Source organism: Pollachius pollachius (genome assembly GCF_949987615.1).
Source record: "Pollachius pollachius genome assembly, chromosome: 1".
Classification (NCBI taxonomy): Eukaryota; Metazoa; Chordata; class Actinopteri; order Gadiformes; family Gadidae; genus Pollachius; species Pollachius pollachius.
In genome coordinates, this window is record NC_136934.1 from 27,487,771 (window position 1) to 27,507,056 (window position 19,286).

At 43.3% G+C, this 19,286-nt stretch overlaps 1 protein-coding gene across 2 annotated transcripts in view; it reads left to right on the forward strand.

Annotated features, from left to right (window-relative positions):
- ankrd28b (ankyrin repeat domain 28b) overlaps nucleotides 1–19,286 on the forward strand; it is a 50,531-nt gene that overhangs the window by 24,672 nt on the left and 6,573 nt on the right. For both annotated transcript variants that reach the window (XM_079751342.1, XM_079751343.1), the window contains exons 8-14: nucleotides 13,103–13,315; nucleotides 15,998–16,076; nucleotides 16,199–16,313; nucleotides 16,912–16,994; nucleotides 17,270–17,333; nucleotides 17,410–17,478; nucleotides 19,137–19,277. In XM_079751342.1, coding sequence (XP_079607468.1) covers nucleotides 13,103–13,315; nucleotides 15,998–16,076; nucleotides 16,199–16,313; nucleotides 16,912–16,994; nucleotides 17,270–17,333; nucleotides 17,410–17,478; nucleotides 19,137–19,277 — 764 coding nt within the window. The remainder of the gene's footprint in view (nucleotides 1–13,102; nucleotides 13,316–15,997; nucleotides 16,077–16,198; nucleotides 16,314–16,911; nucleotides 16,995–17,269; nucleotides 17,334–17,409; nucleotides 17,479–19,136; nucleotides 19,278–19,286) is intronic.

Consider the following 19,286-nt stretch of genomic DNA (forward strand, 5'->3'; position numbering starts at 1 on the left):
ACCCTCTTCTCCTCTACACAGATAGATTCAGAGGGGTAGTTGTATGTGACCCTATCCTCCACAGAATCAGTGTTGAATCTGGCATAGAAGGTGTTTAGTTCTTCAGCAAAGGCAACAGGGTCTGGGCATTGTATCTTGGCAGCATTCTGAGTTCTGCCCATCATGGTGTTCCCTCACATCTCCACTGGTGAACTTCTTCTCCATTTTGTCCTTGTATTTGATCTTGGCAAGCTTGGTCTTCTGCTTCAGCTCCCTTGTGATGTCTTTGACACGTTGTTTGTCTCCTTGGATAAAAGCTATTTTTTTCAAATTGAGACAGTGTTTGAGTTCTCTGGTTACCCACGGCTTGTTTTTGGCGTAGTGCTTGATCTGTTTGGTTGGAATAACACTATCAGCACAAAATGAGAGGTAGGAGCATATGGATTCATTCAGCATGTTTAGGTCACCATTGCATGCTTTGAAGAATATTCCCCAGTCCATAAGCTCAAAACATCCTCTCAGCTTTTCTACAGAATCATTAATCCAGACCTGGATGGTTTTGGTCTGGATTTTGTGTTTTTAATTTTTGTCTATACTTAGGCAGTAGTAAAATTAGGCAGTAGTAAAATAAAAGTAGTAAAATTCTGACGACCCAAGGGCAGGGCGGGGCTTTGAAACATATGCACCAGGAATGTTTCCTAGACATAAATCAAGAGTCCTGTCCAAACGTGTTGGAGATGTCACATATTTCTCTAAATTTGGGAGAAGTGCGATGACGTCACAGCTGTTGAAATCTCCAAGCAAAAACACAGACTGGTCAGTTGCCCTGGAGACGGCATTGTTGTCTCCAGGGCAACTGACCAGCATTCTAAAATGCGCTCTGCTGCTAGCGCGTTGTCAGGGCCAGGGACATAAACAAGAATTACAGTCAGTTTTTGAAATTCACGGGGAAGATAGTGGGGACAAAAAGACACCATCATGATTTTGTAGTGGCGTGAGCAGTGCCTCTTACGCACTGTGAAATTCGTTGCCCATCTGTCATTTACAGCCATGCATAGACCGTCCCTGATTGATTTCCCTGTTCTTTCTGTGTCTCGGTCAAAGCGTATGAATGTGAAGCCATCTAAGCATACTGCAATGTCTTCAGTTTTCCATGTTTCAGTGAAACAGAATAAACTTGTATTTCGGTAGTCGGAGTCACATTTGACAAAGTGACAGCAGGTAACGGTAGCTTACTTCCTCGTCTCCTCTTCCTAATTCCTCCCCTCGATCCTTTTTTCCCCCGTATTGTCTTTATGAGTTTTGGTATGAAATCCAGTTGTTCGGGTGATAAGTCAACTGTCTAGCAAGCATGTTGAAGCTTCAGAAGGTCCGCTCTGGCGTAACTGCGTCTTGGTGGATTTAGATACGTGGTGACCCCAGCAGAGAATAAACATCCATAACTTGTTGCAGAATGGCTTTTAAATTCCACCAACACAGATTTGACAGTGTCCATAATTCATAAGAATATTGTCATGGTTTAAACTGGACAAAAATGTGAAAAAATGAATTAAATATGTTTATAAAGTAGCCTTTCAATCACACAACATAGTTCCCCAAAATTAATGTGCAGTTTACATCTCCATGCCATTACCATATGTAGGGCCCTTCTCTACCTCCTGCTGGTGTCTTTTCACTTTTTTGGCTGTGCTTACACTTTTCCGTTTCCGCTTTGCACTGGCGGAATGGACACTATTGGCTTTTGATATTCTGACCATGTCATCAACTTTCATTCGATTGACAGTAACCACTGTGCTCTGAGGCCACAACTTCTCCATCACAGCCAGCATGGCAGAGGCCCCCTCATTGAAGGTTGTGATGGCCATACTTGCTGCTGCCTCCACTCTACTCTTCCCAACAAACACAGTTTTGGGACAACGGGCCAATATAACAGAATTGAGGCATTCATTCGCATTTTGAGTGCCACCATGCTGCATGTCCTGCAGCAGGCTGTCGCTTGACATCCAGTGGTACACAGGGAGAAGCTTCTGCCCCACCTCCTTGGATAGAAAGTTCCCTGCATGGAGCCTGTGGCTCTGTGGTGTTTCTCCGTTTTCCTCCGCTCTCCTGTACCAACCCCAGGAAGGGTTGTGCAAGGGGACCTCATCTGTTATGATGTGGAGGAGAACCGCCTATATTTCATTCTTCATGCTGTCAATTGGACCCTGGTTATTTTGAATTACCGACCTGTAATAGTTTTGCGACATTTTACATTTTTTGGACGTTAATTTCCCCAGACCCTTCCCCCCCAATTTGCGCTCAGCACTTAATTTCCGAAGGGCTGTGCCCATGCGCTTATGCGCATGGTTAATACACTCTAATTTATTAACCTCATGTTCTGGGTATGGGTTGAGGGACACCACCTCCCTGTGAATGCTGCACTATCCCCATCTGACAGCATCTGAGTGTACCTCAGCTGGTGGCAACTTATGGACCTGGCCCACATCCTCTTTGCTGCCTCCTGCTCCATAGCCTTACTAGAGCCCATAGAATTCTTCGCACAGTCGTCCTTTTCCCTCCAGCATTTAATCTCCTCCTCTGTTACCTTTCCCTCATGCCTGGCAGCTTTTTTGAGGGCACACCCTTGACAATACGAGGATAGGACCTCAAAGTCTATCACTAGACCTGTAAAAATATTGATGCACACCCCTATGCCATAGTGGGATGTGAATCCTCTTTTCTGCCAGGTGCCATCGAAAGATACACTGATGTTAATCATCTGCATCCTCCCTCAGCAACTCTGCCACATCTGGATTCACATCAGCATAGGCCTGCCTGACCTGCTCCCTGGTCCGGTGTAAAGACTCCAGACCTCTCAATTTCCGCTGCTAAAGTATCAGAGCGATAACTTGTTGCTCTAAATGGATGTGGTAGGCTACACCACGGGATGCATCTGCAGACCACTGCCAAATAAATAAAAGTAAGACACAATGTTTTTGCTTAAGATTTGCTGGTGCTGTGTCAAGGTATTTTGTGTTTTTTGCAGTCAAGTGGTCGGCTCTTTTAACTCTTGCAATTGATGTTAGCCATAGCCACCAAGTAACATAACTTGTCCACGGTTTGCGTTCGTACAGTGTTGGGTATATTGGAGATGATGATAGTGGAGTCGGTGGAGTCAGTCTCTTGTTGAAACAAAGTGACTTTTGGTCATTCTTGCTTTGCTTGAATTCTGTAATAATTGTGGTGGGGAGTGCATGAGTTTTGGTCAGAAGGCCTGATGTAGATTGGATGGATGCGTGTTGTGAATTGAGAACAACCAGCTCATGATGTGATATAGCTTTCACTGACAGGGGCAGGGGTTGACACTTAGGTTTCAAAAGCACTTGCCCATCGGGCAAGTACAGGTCATGTTCAACTTGCCCGAATGTGATGTTCACTTGCCCAAAATATAATCAGAATCGTGAACGGGCCTCTTTTTGCCAGGCACCCGGCCTGGTTTTGGGGGGCTCACACTGAAGCTGAATGTTAGCTTCCACAATTGTTGTGTTTGAAAATTAACAAACTTCTCTTTGTTTACTTATTTATCGAACGGTCACATCGTGCCATGAAGGGATTTCAGTCCACCGTTGCAACCTATTAAAGCTATCGCTATATGTAGACCTGCATGATTTTATGCAAATGTACATAACTAAATGTCAGAGGTAGTAGCAAAGATATGTCTTTTTTAACTTTCACGTTTCTTGTAGCTCTAACTGAAAAATCACAATCGCGTTTCTAGTAGTGTTGTCAGTCACAATACTGGATTTTCTAACTTCGATACTATACCTGGAAAAATATCGATATTCTGTACCATTTTCGATATCAGTGGAAAAGTTTTTTTCAGGAAAGAACGTAACCAAAGTAAATAGAGTATATCTCCACAACTGTAAGGGCGATAATGTCATCTTTGTGCCAAAAGAAAGATTGTTGTGCAAGTGAAATATTCAATGGGGATAATACTTGGTTAAAGTGAATAAAGCCATGGAACACAGCATAAGTGGAAGATAACATTTCCACCTAAAATAATTATCAGTTGGTCGTTATCAGTTGGGAGCACTGTCTTACTATGAGACACAAATAAAGGTAGATATCTTACAATTTTGATAATTGACACCTCTATTTAAAGTTCAAGGCAAATATAATCGAATGCACCAAGCCAAACACTCGCAAATACACATATGGCCACTAGATTGCGCTGACAAACATGTTTTCTGATTGAAGGCAATTTACCTTTTTCTTAAGAAACCTTCTCTTAGTCATTGATTGAAAACACCATGTTTAGTTGCAAAATTTGGCACAGACACTGGATTATCTGTTTATGGTGGTTTTATGCGATCAGAATCAACTTTGTGGACAAAAATCACAAAGGTAAAACTTCATTTTTGGTTGTTAAAAGAAAAGGGGACGTTTCTTCTTAAGTCGTTATTTGCGAGTTTTAGTCACAGAATGATATGGTTTGGACTGTTGGAATAAGTGGAGGCTCAGCTTTCAAATAATATATAGTTTTTGAGGGTCCAATTTCGTGAAAAAGGTCGCTGTACTGAAGAAAGTACCGGAGCATATAAAGGACTGTATAATTACCAAAGGGATGTAATCTGACTCAAGGAATTTATAACCAAATAATATAATAAACCTGTGTACGTATTTAACTAAGAGTGAGAGGAGACCAAAAACTACGTTTAACAATTTAATACAGACAATAAACTGCCCTAGAGATACACATTAAACACATTGCCATATAAACACTTCAATACACACTCACACTCTACCTCCCCAATGCTGTACCCTCCCTTTAACCCAATCACACAGCCCGCACCCACACAGACAGTCCGACCTGAGGCCCCTCGGTGGGCCTAACGAATGTCCTCGTGCTCGTAGTGCGGCGCCGCTGGATCGTTGGTGCACGTGGAGTGGGGGAGGGGAAAGGGGGTGAGTCGAAACTGCCGGATACAAAGGGGGGCGTTGGAGAGGGGGGACACCTCCCTTGTAGATGGGGTGAAGATCGGCGGTGCTGCCTGGTAGGGGGGTTTGAACCTGCCTGACGAACCTCGTCTGGATCGAGGGAGACCAGCCTCTTCCTGGGTCCCTCTGGCGACTGGGCCGCGAGCGGGTGCTCCTGGATAGCGCTCTTCACCGCGAGAAACACTAGCGGGCGAACGGACGTTAAACGCACCTCCGTCTGCCGATACACCGTGCTGCCGACAGCACGAAACACACGAATATTCTAATTTGCTATAGTTCTCGACTTTACGTCCGCACCGTGCGGTTTCCAACTGCAGGTTGCTAGAAAAAAAAACCTTTGCGAGTGGCCGACTACGCGAGACTGATTAATTGACTGCGCGAGTGACCGTATCACCGGTAGACTACATCACTCCGCGCAGATAGGTCTCATTACAAACAAATACACAACATGCCCAAACTTGTTGCATGGACCAAACTGACATAATAAAAAGGCAAACAAAAGAAATGAGTAATACAATACCCCATTAACGTAAAATCAATTAGTACAGTATGATTTTACACAACAAATAAAATAAACGTTTAATCCCTGCAAGTATGAACTATAATTGCCCTTATATGCAATTAAAGGGACAACAATATGAACATATGCAAACCTTCAGAACAATCGATCCAAAGTACTTCCAAACCACACTCCTCCATCACTACTCTATTTTCCTTCTACCTAAACCGTTCGCGGAGGTGCTGCACTTGAGATGCTAGCTGTGTTGGCTAACCTTTAGCTAACACCTTCGAATCAGTGCCAGAGACCGCACTGGGAGTGAGTGACAGAAGGCGGGTCTATATTCGCTCTGAAGCGATGCGTGTTTGTTAACTCGCTGTCCGAGAGAAGAGAAGACAGCGCGCTGATCAATTGCAAATACTTATATTTTGTATGATTTTGCGGAACAAAAGGTTGTTCTGCAGTGTCTAAAAACACTTGAATAAATAGCCTTTATATTAACATCCACCCATAATCCACTTGCCCGTTTGGGCAATCAGAAATCAATCTCAACTTGCCCAAATATTACTTATAGTTGCCCCGGGCAAGCGGGCTACCGTTAATGTCGAGGCCTGAGGGGATATTGCTGTTTTTTATTTCTGTCACACGCATATGATTGGTCTTAAAATTGTACTTTGATATGTGTTATATGTGTGCTGGATAGATCAGTCTACCAGTCTACCAAGTGGACTGTAGCAAACGTTGCTCATCTATCCATCATAAATCTAGGTGGACACGCCCCCCTGTGATGTCAGAAGCTGCACATTTTCAAAACGGTATAATATGTCCCCTTTAAGGCAGAAATGTGTACAGATAACGCAAATTAATTGTTATAAAATGTCTAATGTTTGGTGAAAGGAAAAATAAATAAAACAGAATTTACTGCTTAAAATCTGTCTCTTATGAAGCAGTGTACATTAAATATAATTTCCTATTTATTGAAGCATATAGCAAAGGCCTTCTCATGTTAATAAGATATTACGCCGTCGTATTTTTTCAGACTCCGGATAGCTCTCTTTTTCATATATGTGTTTGCATCCCTGACTTATGAACTTAAGAATTATGTAACTCTCTGCTGGCAGCTACAGTGGTATTATTGCACTCCCATGATGGCATGGGCCTTATTTCCTGGCTCTCCCCTCTGGGGTGGGTTATATACATGGGATCCTGGTGTGGTGTGAATAGGATTTACTGTTTAGGAGATATGCATATGTAGTGTCAAAGTCGCGTTAGTGCACTTTACGCTTGAGTCCCTTGAGGCTGTAGGGTTTGGAGTTTCCGATCTCTTCTGATACCATATTTTTGGAAAGATAGATAGATTTAGAAATTGAAATGAACCTATTTCGTATGAACCTAGGTACCCTATAGTACACCGGGGTCAATAAATGAGAGGTTTTGTTTTCCATTATTTTCTTCTAAGGGAGCACCAGCATACTTATTTGACATGTTATATCCTATGGATTAGAAAGCCCCCAGACCCTCTACAGGTGTTCGGTTTACAAACATGTCAACATTTTCACCTCCGGAGAGTTGGCCGGTCTGAAATAAAATGTACTTACAGAGTGGAAATCCATGCATAAGTTACCATTTCAAAGGGAACCCCCGTGTGTGTGTGTGTGTGTGTGTGTGTGTGTGTGTGTGTGTGTGTGTGTGCGTGTCACGGGCGAAACACCGCTCGACGCCAATGTTTTTGTAAAAACTTAAACAACCGCACCCGTCGTAACTGCCGCCGTTAATGTAGTCAGTTACTGAGATGTTCTGCAAACTTGTTCTAATCATGTGCGCCGTGTCGGCATTAAGGGGTGCTTACAAACAAGCATTGAGAAGCGGCAGGATCTACCAACAAGCATGGTCTGTCCACGACCCTACTCTGGACGCTATGGGTAGATCAAATCCCTACACAGACTTTTCAACATTCTCTGGACCACTGACTGAACATCACTGGAATGATTTCCAAATGGCAGAAAGGGCGTTTAGAGAGACGTTGGATACAAAGAAAGTGCAGCAAAAACAGCACTTCCTTATGTCTGCAGGTCCTGGCAAGTGGATGACATTAATATCACTTCTCAACAGCGTATTCTACAAGAATGGCATATTCAGTGGATTATCATATGGAGAGGCTTTTCTGAAATACACAGCACTCATCCTGAAGAAACTTCCAGTGGGCCAACCTTTCCCTGGGGAATTAACATCAGCTTCACTCGCTTCCTGGATTGAGATACAACTACGCTTTTCAAGGGATATAATCCTGCCCTCTCTTGGGGCCGTACAAAGCCGACATTCCAGGAAAGTAAAACGCAATAAACTTTCATATCTGTGGCAAAACAGAAGAAAAAAAGCGATACAAATCATTCTGAATAATAGTGAGTACCCCGCCCCGCCCCCCTGCTCCATTAACATCGCACACATACAGCCCTACTATGAGGATAAATGCCAAGGGAATGGCCAAACGTCATCTGCAGCCCCCCTGCCACCCCCACCCTGGTCCGGCCTGATACCATCATCCGAACCAGAGCATCTACCAAACACTGCACATTTCACAGAACAAGAGGTGAAAAAGGTAATTGACAGTTAACCTAATTATAAAGCAAGTGGTGTAGATGGGGTCACGTATGAAACACTCAAAAGCACAAACTCATATAGGACTCTAACAACAATCGTTAATGTATGTCTGGAGAACAAGAGAGTACCCGACTCATGGAAAGGGGCTCTCGTTCACAGCATACCGAAAAAAGATAACAACCCAGACGACCCGACTACATGGAGAGACATATCCCTCCTCCCAACCGTTTATAAGGTGTTCATGAAATGCCTTCTCTCCCGTATTCTACCGTGGCTAGTGGAAAATAATATTCTGTCCACAAAGCAGAAAGCCTACATAGAAAGGCAAGGGATGAATGAACATACTTTTTGCCTTAAGACCGGCATTGATGATTTTAAACACGATTCTTCCCGCTTTTACGCAGTGTTTTTAGATTTCCCTGACGCATTTGGAACCCTGGCGCACAACATTATGTTTAGATCCCTGGAAAAAATACATCTGCCTCAGGTGTATATAGACATAGTCAAAGACGTCTATAAGGATTCCTTTATCCAAGTGATATGCGGCAAACAGCTCACGGACCCAATCCCATTTCAACTGGGTATAAAAACGTGGAGTGCGGTGAACTTTGTGCTGTCAATCAATGGATGGATACGGTGGATGTGCCAGTGTGCGCTCCTTAACACCTACTCCCCCAACCCCGTGCAGGGGTACGCAGACGACGTGGTCGTATGCTCCCGACACGAAGGCGTTATAAAAGACAGGCTTTCCAGGACTGACTCTTTCTTAGAGTGGTCTGGACTACAGGTGAAACAATCAAAATGTGCTGTCTTTTATGAGAGGTGGAGTGGCGGCAATCGCTGGTATCATGCCAAATCAGGCACAATCCCAACATTCACAATAAACAATGTACCAATCAGAGTCTTTGCGCGCCACGAAACATACAGCTACCTCGGCCATAAATTAAATATCGCCGGGGAGTGGACAGCGCAAGTAGACGAGCTTGTCACAGGCTACATGGCCAGGCTGGACATGATACACTCCTCTCCTCTCCCTCTGGTTATGAAACTGGAGGCGATCGGGCAGATTGCTCTGGCCAAAATACACCATCTCTTCTCCAATGTTCACATACCAAAGAAGGTACTGTACGAACTCGACAACAAAACTGTACAACGAGTGAGAGAGTGGTTTGGCATGAGCACACACACAACCCGTGACTTCATTTTTCACAGTAAGCGGGAGGGGGGGCTAGGGATAACAGAAATTGAATGGACATATAGTTCCACACGCCTTGCCCATTTATTAAACATGCTTAACAGCGACGATCAGGCAGTCAGAGATCGCCAGAGCCTCGCTCATTCTCGACCTAGAGCGGTGCAAGGTCCCGAAAACGAGCGACCTCCCCAGCTTCCTTGGGTTTAAAAAGAAGCCCAGTGGTAAACTGGACACCAATGCGCCAGGGTTTGGCGTAAACTCTGACTGGCCCGACCTGAACGACCTGTGTGACTGGACTGGTGTTTCCCTGGAGTGGAAAAGAGCGGACAACGAGACGGTGAGCGTCTCCAAGTCTGTGATCAAGGACCTGTCAATAAATGTGCGCTCAACAGTAAGCTGCGACGGAACATCATGCGCGCTCCCCACCATCGGCGCTCGCGCGCACCTTCTAACGCTTAGAAAGCAAGAGAGAAAGGAGCGCTGGACAGGACTGAGGCTGCAAGGGAAGCTTGCCTGCCTCCAGTCAGCTGATCACTCTGTGTCCCACTCGATTCTAAAAAATGCAGCTATCGATGAGGATATCCTAATTTTTACGGTAAAGGCACGCCTTCAGGTTCTGCCAACTAAACTGAGTCTGTCCATCTGGTATCCCAATAATCATGACTCTCACTGTCTACACCATGGACAGCGTCAGACCATAGAGTCTATGTCCCACATTTTAAACGGCTGTAATGTTTACCAAGGACTATACATAGCCAGGCATGACAGAATTGTTGACATTATCACCAAAGATGTGTCACCCATGTTTGATTCCTCTGTTTTGTTCTACAAACATTCATGTGTGAAACCAGAAATGTTTCAATGCAATGACCCCCATGTATTTCAAGGTATAACAGCAAATACACCAGATGTCATTGTGATTGATGAGAATAGCAGAGAGGTTTTCCTATGGGAAATTGGTTGCACTTTCGACTCAAGTTTAGAGGAAGCTTTCCTCACTAAACAAGTTAAGTACTGTTGAGTTGTGTTACTGTACTGTTGCAGCTAACGTTGCATTCGGAAGAAAAGATGTTGAGTCTTCTTTAGCCTTCGGCATATTTATTTAGTAACTGCAGCGGACACATCATTCTCACGGTCACGCTGCTATTTTCCCACGTTCCACTACGGCATCTCAGCCGGAACAATAAACTAATGAGGCAGATGCTGCGCCATAGCGCCTCCCCGTGGCACAAGCATATACAAAGTACATCAGTACATATCAATGTAAAACCACAGCACATACAACTGAGGACATATCTTAACAAGTACCAACCATTAGTGCAAGCTATTATACGTTTAGGCTAGGGCTGGGCGATATGACGATATATATCGTGTGACGATACAAAAAACGTCTATTGTTTCATATGATGCTCTATCGTTTATATCGTCTTGCCGCAAATCACACTCTTTACGGTAATATTTTTCGTCATTTGGACGACGCTTTACATTCTTCCACACGGCACATGAAGGCAACACAAACACACATGGAGGAGAGTGAACGTGACAATTCTGAACAGGAGAAGGACTCCGACGACCAGCCAAGACAAAGTGAGCTTGTACCTAAAAGAAGGGCTACTTCTATCGCATGGACGTGGTTTTGGTTTGAAAAGTCGGACACGGACCAGAAAAACGTACTTTGTAAAGTATGCCGCAAACCGGTCCGCTCACCAGCCTCAAACACCACCAACCTATTTTACCACCTACGAAAGAATCACGACAAACAGTACGGAGAGAGTCTACGGATGAAATCCAAAAAAATACAGTCGTCGAGTGCTCAAAACAAACCCCAGACCGTGCAAGAAGCTTTTGCTCGCGGCACACCATATGACAAAGATTCCCGACGATGGAAGGCGATAACGGCTGCCATTGCAATTTACATCTGCAAAGACATGGCCCCAATTTACACGGTCAAGAAACAGGGGTTTCGTGAGTTGGTGTGAACACTCGACCCAAGGTACACAATGCCAAGCCGAAAATACTTCACTCGAGTCCAGTTGCCTCATTTATATCAAGAGTGTCGGGCGTGTAGAGGAGGAAATCCACAAGGTATTGTACTACGCTATAACAACAGATAGGTGGTCGAGCCGAACGACACATCCCTATATGAGCCTGACGATACACTTTGTTCGAGACTGGACACTCTGCAGTCGGTGTTTACAGACAAGCTATTTCCCAGGGAGAAATTATAGCCAGAGGTCTCAGGGAAGCTCTTGAGTCGTGGGGACTGCGTGAAGATCACCTAGTCTGTCACCAAGGATAACGCCACAAACCAACCACTATTTTAATTTAAAAATGATATTTTATTGTTACTGTATTTTATAGAGGTGCGCACTAGGGGGTGGGAAAAATCATGACTTGATTGTTTACAAAGTCAGGGGGAGTATTCTGTATTTTAAGGTTTTAAACTGGCTTTTAAATGCTCAGAAACTCAATTGCTGACATATTTTACCATGTATGGCTGTTACTATAAAAATTCTTATTCTTGCTGAAATATATTTTTACATTGTTTTAGACACTCACCAATAGCTAGATGAAGACAGTGACCAAAACATTGTAAGCGTGTCCAGTCATTCAGCCGAAGTGCAAGGATGTTGTTTGTGGCGTTATCCGTGGTGACACAGACTAGGTGATCCTCACGCAGTCCCCACGACTCAAGAGCTTTTTGGTTGGTTTTAATATTTTTGAAAACCAACCAAAAAAGTGTTTTCTATTTACCTTTTTGTATTTATACATTCATATTTTATATTTTGTTGCATGCATAATTTGCACAAAGGTTCTAAATAAAAGTAGAAAAATAATCATGAGTAAGTTATCTTTATTTGTAGAGTATATAATTCAAAATGTAATACGAAATAGGCCTTTCCATGTGGTCATTTTATATCAACTATTTATTTTTCATTGAATTTACAGAAAATGTGCTATATCGTGATATATATCGTTATCGGGATATGAATGACATATCGGGATATGATATTTTGGTCATCGCCCAGCCCTAGTTTAGGCTTATAAATGCCAGCTCATCGTTTTTATTTTTCGGCAGCCTAGGTCATGTCCACAGGCTGGTGGTCAGAGGCTTGAGAATTATGAGGTTGTCCAAATGTAAAGCAAAGCAGCTTGCAACATATTGCTCAATCTCCTCCATTATAGGCAGCCGAGCTATTTGGAGGAGGAGGTGTTTTCTGTACCCATAGAGTTCCTCTGTCTGTTAACAGACTGTGTGCAACCACCGTTGATTGAATAAGCTCATGTGTACGTATTGTCTATTCTGTGCATGTTTGACTCAAGCATTACAACATGTTTCGAGGATGTAGGGCATCAAAAGCAACTGAAAATATTTGTGCCCTTGCAATGTATTTTATAAATGCGGACACAAATAAAGACATTGAAGTGTGTGTGTGTGTGTGTGTGTGTGTGTGTGTGTGTGTGTATGTGTGTTGTGAACAGTGGTGACCGTGTGTGTGTGGTGGTGGTGTTGTGAACAGTGGTGACCGTGTGTGTGTGGTGGTGTTGTTGTGAACGGTGGTGACTGTGTGTGTGTGTGGTGGTGTTGTTGTGAACAGTGGTGCCCGTGCTGACCGTGTGTGTAGTGGTGTTGTTGTGAACAGTGGTGCCTGTGCTGACCGTGTGCGTGGTGTTGTTATGAACAGTGGTGCCGCTGCTGACCGTGTGCGTGGTGTTGTTGTGAACAGTGGTGCACCTGCTGACAGTGAGTGCTGTTGTTGTGAACAGTGGTGCCTGTGCTGACCGTGTGCGTGGTGTTGTTGTGAATAGTGGTGCCCATGCTGACCTTGTGTCTGTGGTTCTAACAGATCAATGAGCCCAACGTGTATGGTAACACGCCGCTGCACGTGGCGTGCTACAACGGACAGGATGTGGTGGTGAACGAGTTCATTGAGAACGGCGCCAACGTTAACCAGGTGAACGAGAAGGGCTTTGCGCCGCTCCACTTCACGGCCGCATCGCGCCACGGGGCCCTCTGCCTGGAGCTGTTGGTCTGCAACGGCGCAGAGGTCAACATCAAGGTGAGCAGGACCCCTAGCCCCTTGGCTGTGGTTCCTTAATGACGGCTATTAATCGCTCTTAGCTTCCTACAGTGCTGTGCATCGGTTTTCGGTAAAACAGGAGAATAAGAATCATTACAATAATTTGTGTTCAGTCACTTCCGTATAGCGCACCGCCACATACGGAATAGAAGAAAAAGATGGGTAACTTTCGTTATGTTCCTTCAGCCTCCAAAAACTGGCCAAGTGCCAGTTAAATGTAATGGAAATAAATAGATAAAGATACCTGAAAATGAGATGCCGCTGGGATATCAAACGAAAAGGAACTTCTTAATTAGTTGGACTGAGAAGTTTCTTTGGGTCCGTCATGACAGCGGGTAAAAGTCTGGTTTTAGGCCCCACTATCGGATTCATCAACATAATTTCACTACATTACGGGTGTAGTATGTTGACGACAGTTTTGGACACTGTATCGACCCTATATGAATATATTAATTAATAATTTGAGGCCCTAGTTAGGTGAGGGCTGCATGCAGCGCTCAACTATTTTTCTTAATTTTTATTCTTTCTTTCTTTCCTTTTTTCTTTCTTTCTTTATTATTCTCTACAAACTTTGGGACCTATCTCCTTCCTCAATTTTTCACCTAGAGACTCCATTCAATATTCAGTATAGCTTGGAATCGCACGCTCTTTTTCAGATTTTTTAAATATTTTATACTTTTTAAGATATTCTACTTTTAAAATATTATCTTTTTTTTAACATGGGAGTCAATACGAGGACGGCAGAGCCGTCCTCTGGTACTTCAACTGTTTAAGACGTAACTAAATACATTTTCAACCGTTTACCATCGTTCAAACCATTAAACAAATCTACACACTTAAATAATACCCAGAATTTAGATATCCTTTAAACTTTTTTCAGAATAACAGTTTTAGTTTCATACCGGCTTCGTTTTCAGTTGGTCTCATTGATTTACGTTGACGCTGGAGCGTGAGGACGTTTTTTCCCGCTGATTGGGCTACTTTTGGAGGACGTTCAGGCAGTGTTGCCAGATTGGGCTGTTTTTCCCGCTCTATTGGGCTAGTTTTAATCACACACCGGCTTGCTATTCTCTTAAACACGCACACACACACACACACACACACACACACACACACACACACACACACACACACACACACACACACACACACACACACACACACACACACACACACACACACACACACACACACACACACACCAGCAGTGCAGGGCAATACATTTGACATTTTACATTTCTGCATTTTTAGCAATGCTTTGCGCTTTTCATTCAGCTGTCAATGTATTTGTTTCCAACCATCTACTTTTCAACCTCACTTGTATGCATTTTCTAGTTTCTTCAGTTGGGCTAGCTGGTATGACAGCTTTGCAGCCATAATTGTTATGTTTTGTCTCAAAAAAGTTCATTAAGTCTAACTTGATATATTAACTTGTAAGTTCTTGCAGTCGAAACATGTCAGGTACAAACAAATGAATTCTAGTCTGTTTACATGAACATACAAGTTAATTGTTATGTTTTGTATTTGAATAATATATTATAATTCAACAAATACTTGTTGGTTTTATAAATTTTCTTAATAGGCCTACATTTTCCATTATTGGCAAGTGTGTTATGCTATTGAGCAAGTAAAACATAACAGCCACTTGCGCTTCGTGCAAGTGGCTTAAAAAGCTTAGTCAAGGCCTGAATATTGTTAGTGTTTTAAGTACATGTAATTAAAAAGGACAGACGTTTTTTTAAGTCCACATGTATTGTTGACATTGTATGTGTCCAGATATAAATCAGCCATGATTTTTCTTCAGCTCATATCAATCCATTTTTCCAAGCAATTCTTTAGCAGCTCCAATAGCTGTATATTTGTTTTGTCCCAACGAATCTGAGTGCCTACAGGTTGCCTTGTCCAGGACGTTTTTCTCCATTTGAGCAGGTTTTGATTCTGCTTTTACATGCCACAGGGCATGCTCACAGTCTTAGAGACTGAGGCTCGCAGTTGGAAATTCGAGCTAAGATCGTTGCTGCATTTTAGGCAGTGTGATAATTCTGAATGCCGAGCAATGTTTCAATAAGTCGCAGGAGTATGTGTAGACGTACGTGTAGGAGGATGTGTTCTTAACGGATTGTAAAGCAGGCTTAGTGTTCGCTTCTGAATCAGAATGAGGTGCTCAGTTCCCGGTTGTATGGATGTACGTAAACGAGGACCTCAACATAAATGCAACATTTTCCCTGTTTCCCTGCCATGTTTTTTCAACCAATGGGTCAAAGCAAATTGTTCCAAAATTTACCACCGTGGTCATGACCAGGACAAGTCTCAGTTTTTGAGCATTCGCAGTGGCGTGTAAACACAGAATTCAAACCTGTTGATTAGTTTGTGTGTGGGAGAGGGCAGTTCATTTGCACTTCAAAACAAAGATCCAGCTATGGGAGCTGCCCAGCACTCGTTGGTGATAGAGTGGAGGTCAACAGCTCACCAACTGCCTAACGTCAGAATACGGCAAGAGGGTTGAGCTTAACCCAACCCACGCCTCATTAACATTTCCACATGGCCTCTCATCATTTACCCTGGGGTCTTCACATACTGGCCAAATCCTTAAAGGCTTGCATTTTAAAAAATAATATCAGTTGGTAGCTCAACTTGCGACTTCCTTCTCCACCAATGCAGAGTAAAGATGGAAAGACTCCTCTCCATATGACAGCCATCCACGGGCGGTTCTCGAGGTCTCAGGCGGTCATAAAGAACGGTAAACATTATTAGCTGTTCATTCCCCTCCATCAGCATTTTATTATCTTAATCCAGAAATTCTGTGCATTAAAAAACCTTGGTGAGTTGCAACTTTCAATTCGGCTCACTCTCTTCCTCTAGGGGCGGAAATCGACTGTGAAGATAAGAATGGGAACACTCCGCTGCACATCGCGGCTCGATACGGACACGAGCTGCTGATCAACACGCTCATCACCAACGGCGCTGACACCGCCAAGTGAGTGTGCCGTGCCCTGGCTCCCAGGTGGGCCAGGCCCTCGTTTCTGTTTGTATTGCAGTAGAACATGTTTGATGACTGGTACAAAGTACCTGCTCATTCATAAAGAAGTCTGCTTAGTTAGCATATAAATACTGTAAGAACACTTAATGATGTTTTACCTATTTTAATATGTACAATAATGCATACAAATACCAAATGCACAGTAATCTTTTTAGGATGTCTGTCTAGGATGTACGTTTTCCATATAAATGCTTCTGCAGGGTCTTGTCTCAGCCCTTGACGAAGTCCACTGTCAGTTGGCCTACAGTTAACTATGGCTGCCACCCATTTCTATTTATCTGTCTCTCCCTTCACTTTACTTCCTAAAAGAGAGGATTTTCAGCCCCTTGGATGGGTTGACGCTTGGCCCTCCTTTGCTGTACGCCAGCTTCATTTAGCTACTTTTACCAGACCGGAGATGGATTAAATGTCCTCAATCCACAATATTGTTGCATTGGTACTGCTGCCATACAACAGATAAAACCTTTTTTTTTGTGCGACTTTCTTTTAGCTCAAGTATCTTCCTATGTGAGTTTAATTTTTGTGTTTTTTTCAGACGAGGCGTTCACGGGATGTTCCCATTGCATCTGGCAGCTCTTAGTGGATTCTCTGACTGCTGTCGGAAGCTCCTCTCATCAGGTATGCTATGCTTTATTACACTTTTATCTACTGGCTTCACTCCCAACAAAACATAGTATTGCATGCAATAAAGTCAACATTCAAAATGTCCTACAGTATGCTTATGTTCTTTTGTCATTTATTTGTTTCCAGGTTCTTTAAACCCAATCATGTACTACCATTTTAAATAGGTGGAAACATCTCATCTAATATATATTTTAGTATCTGATGTACACAGTGGTGTGAATTGAATAATGTGGTTGATATGCGGCTAACTATCTTCTATTCTGTTGAAGGCTTTGATATCGACACTCCAGACAATTTTGGGAGGACCTGTTTACACGCTGCAGCAGCTGGGGGGTAAGGACACTTGCACTCCAAAGTCCTCATCTCGCCTACTTCCTTTATTTATGCTTATTGTTCTCATGCCTTCCAGGAACTTGGAATGTCTCAACCTCCTCCTGAACACTGGAGCAGACTTCAACAGAAAGGACAGCTTTGGCAGGTCGGTACCATTGCCAAGTGCTTGTTTCTTCTCAGATCTTTAAGTTTTCTTTTTAACAGTTTGGTTAAAAATAATTAATTATTTAACATTTATAATAACATTGTATTTACTAGGGGTGTAACGTTTCACAGATACAAATCGGTATCTGGTTGGATGTGACTACATCGATGCGTGGGCCCCTGAATTAAAAATGACCAAGTCGATGCACCGACTTAAACGTTGCGAATCGGTTGCGTGAACCTTTAGCCTGATATCATACCTGTTCAATACAGATCAGAAAAATGGAATTTAAGGATGAGGGAGGCTCGCTGTTTGTGTATGTTTGCACGTGCGTTTCCGTGTCACGCGAGCAGGCAAGTCGCAAATCTGAAATCAAACTTGTGAAAGTCCTTTGGGTTTTATAAGGAGGAGGGGAATTTGACAAATTTATTTGTCAATTTTGTAAATTGTATAAGACAGCTATCAAGTTTATAAATAAACAAATAAATAGATATGTAGTTCTAAATTGATACATTTGTCTTCCATTTTTTCCCCATTCCATAAAGAAACAAATATAAAAACCTAAGATTCCTTGGTCGCTGTACCATATATCTATTTGAAAGTTGGCAATGGCTATTTTATAGAAGGCTTATTTTAATTAACAGAAAATGAATGTGTTAAAGGTCCCATGGCATGCTATTTTATGGATGCTTTAATATAGATATTAGTGGGCCCCTAACACTATATAGAATATATAACACTAGGGAGTCCTGGAGCTATATATCTAAATAATATATTATACATCGATATATATATCATGTAATATATATTAACACGGCCAAAAGCTGTGTGCGCGTCCAGACGATATTATGGGTTCTCAGACATCTGTGGTTCTTCCACTTCCACATCAATCTGAAGTAGACGGAGGTGGAAGGGATTGTTGCCCGCTATTTTTGACTGCGATTGTCTCCCGCCGGAGCCTCCCTGCCCGCTGTCTTGGGACCACCGCCTTGGCAGAGGGCAGCGGGTAGCAGGCATCGGGCAGCACCGAGGCACTGACGCCTCGGCAGCAAGCAGCGGGCAGTGGGGCTGAAGCGGGAGACAATCACGGCCAACAATCCCTTTCTCCTCCATGTCGCTGTTCATGTATTTCAGGGAGTCAAAGCCAAAGTTCCTTTCCCCCAATTCCTTCTCAGGCATGGCTGAGATAACCCTCACTACAGTCTCGTTGTGGAAATACCAGAGACATCAAAAAACCTGGCGTGTTATGCATTACACCAACAGCAGAAAGGTTATCCAAATAACAAAGAAGTGTACAGCACCTGCGTTACAGTGTGTGTATTAACACACACATGTAGCGCTCGCACGGTCGTAGCTCATTGGGCAAAGAATACAAAGGGGAGGTAACATTTCCCCTTATGACAACATACACGGGGAAAAATCCAAATTGGTGTGTCTGAGCATTGTTTTTTCAAAGGCAGAGCAGGATAGCTAGTGCTCGTTTTACACATTGCGCAATTTCTAGCTACTGGGGGACCATAGGCAGGCTAGGGGAACTCATATTAAGGTCAGAAAACCTCAAAGTGAAATTTTCATGCAATGGGACCTTTAACATATAGTATTGGTATTCCCATATATATTAATATACTATGGTATTCATTGCATCTTGTTTCCCCCAGAACGCCGCTGCACTACGCTGCTGCTAACTGTAACTACCAGTGTCTGTTTGCCCTGGTGGGCTCCGGGGCCAGTGTCAACGACCTGGACGAGAGGGGCTGCACACCGCTGCACTACGCCGCCGCCTCCGACACCGACGGGAAGTAAGTACA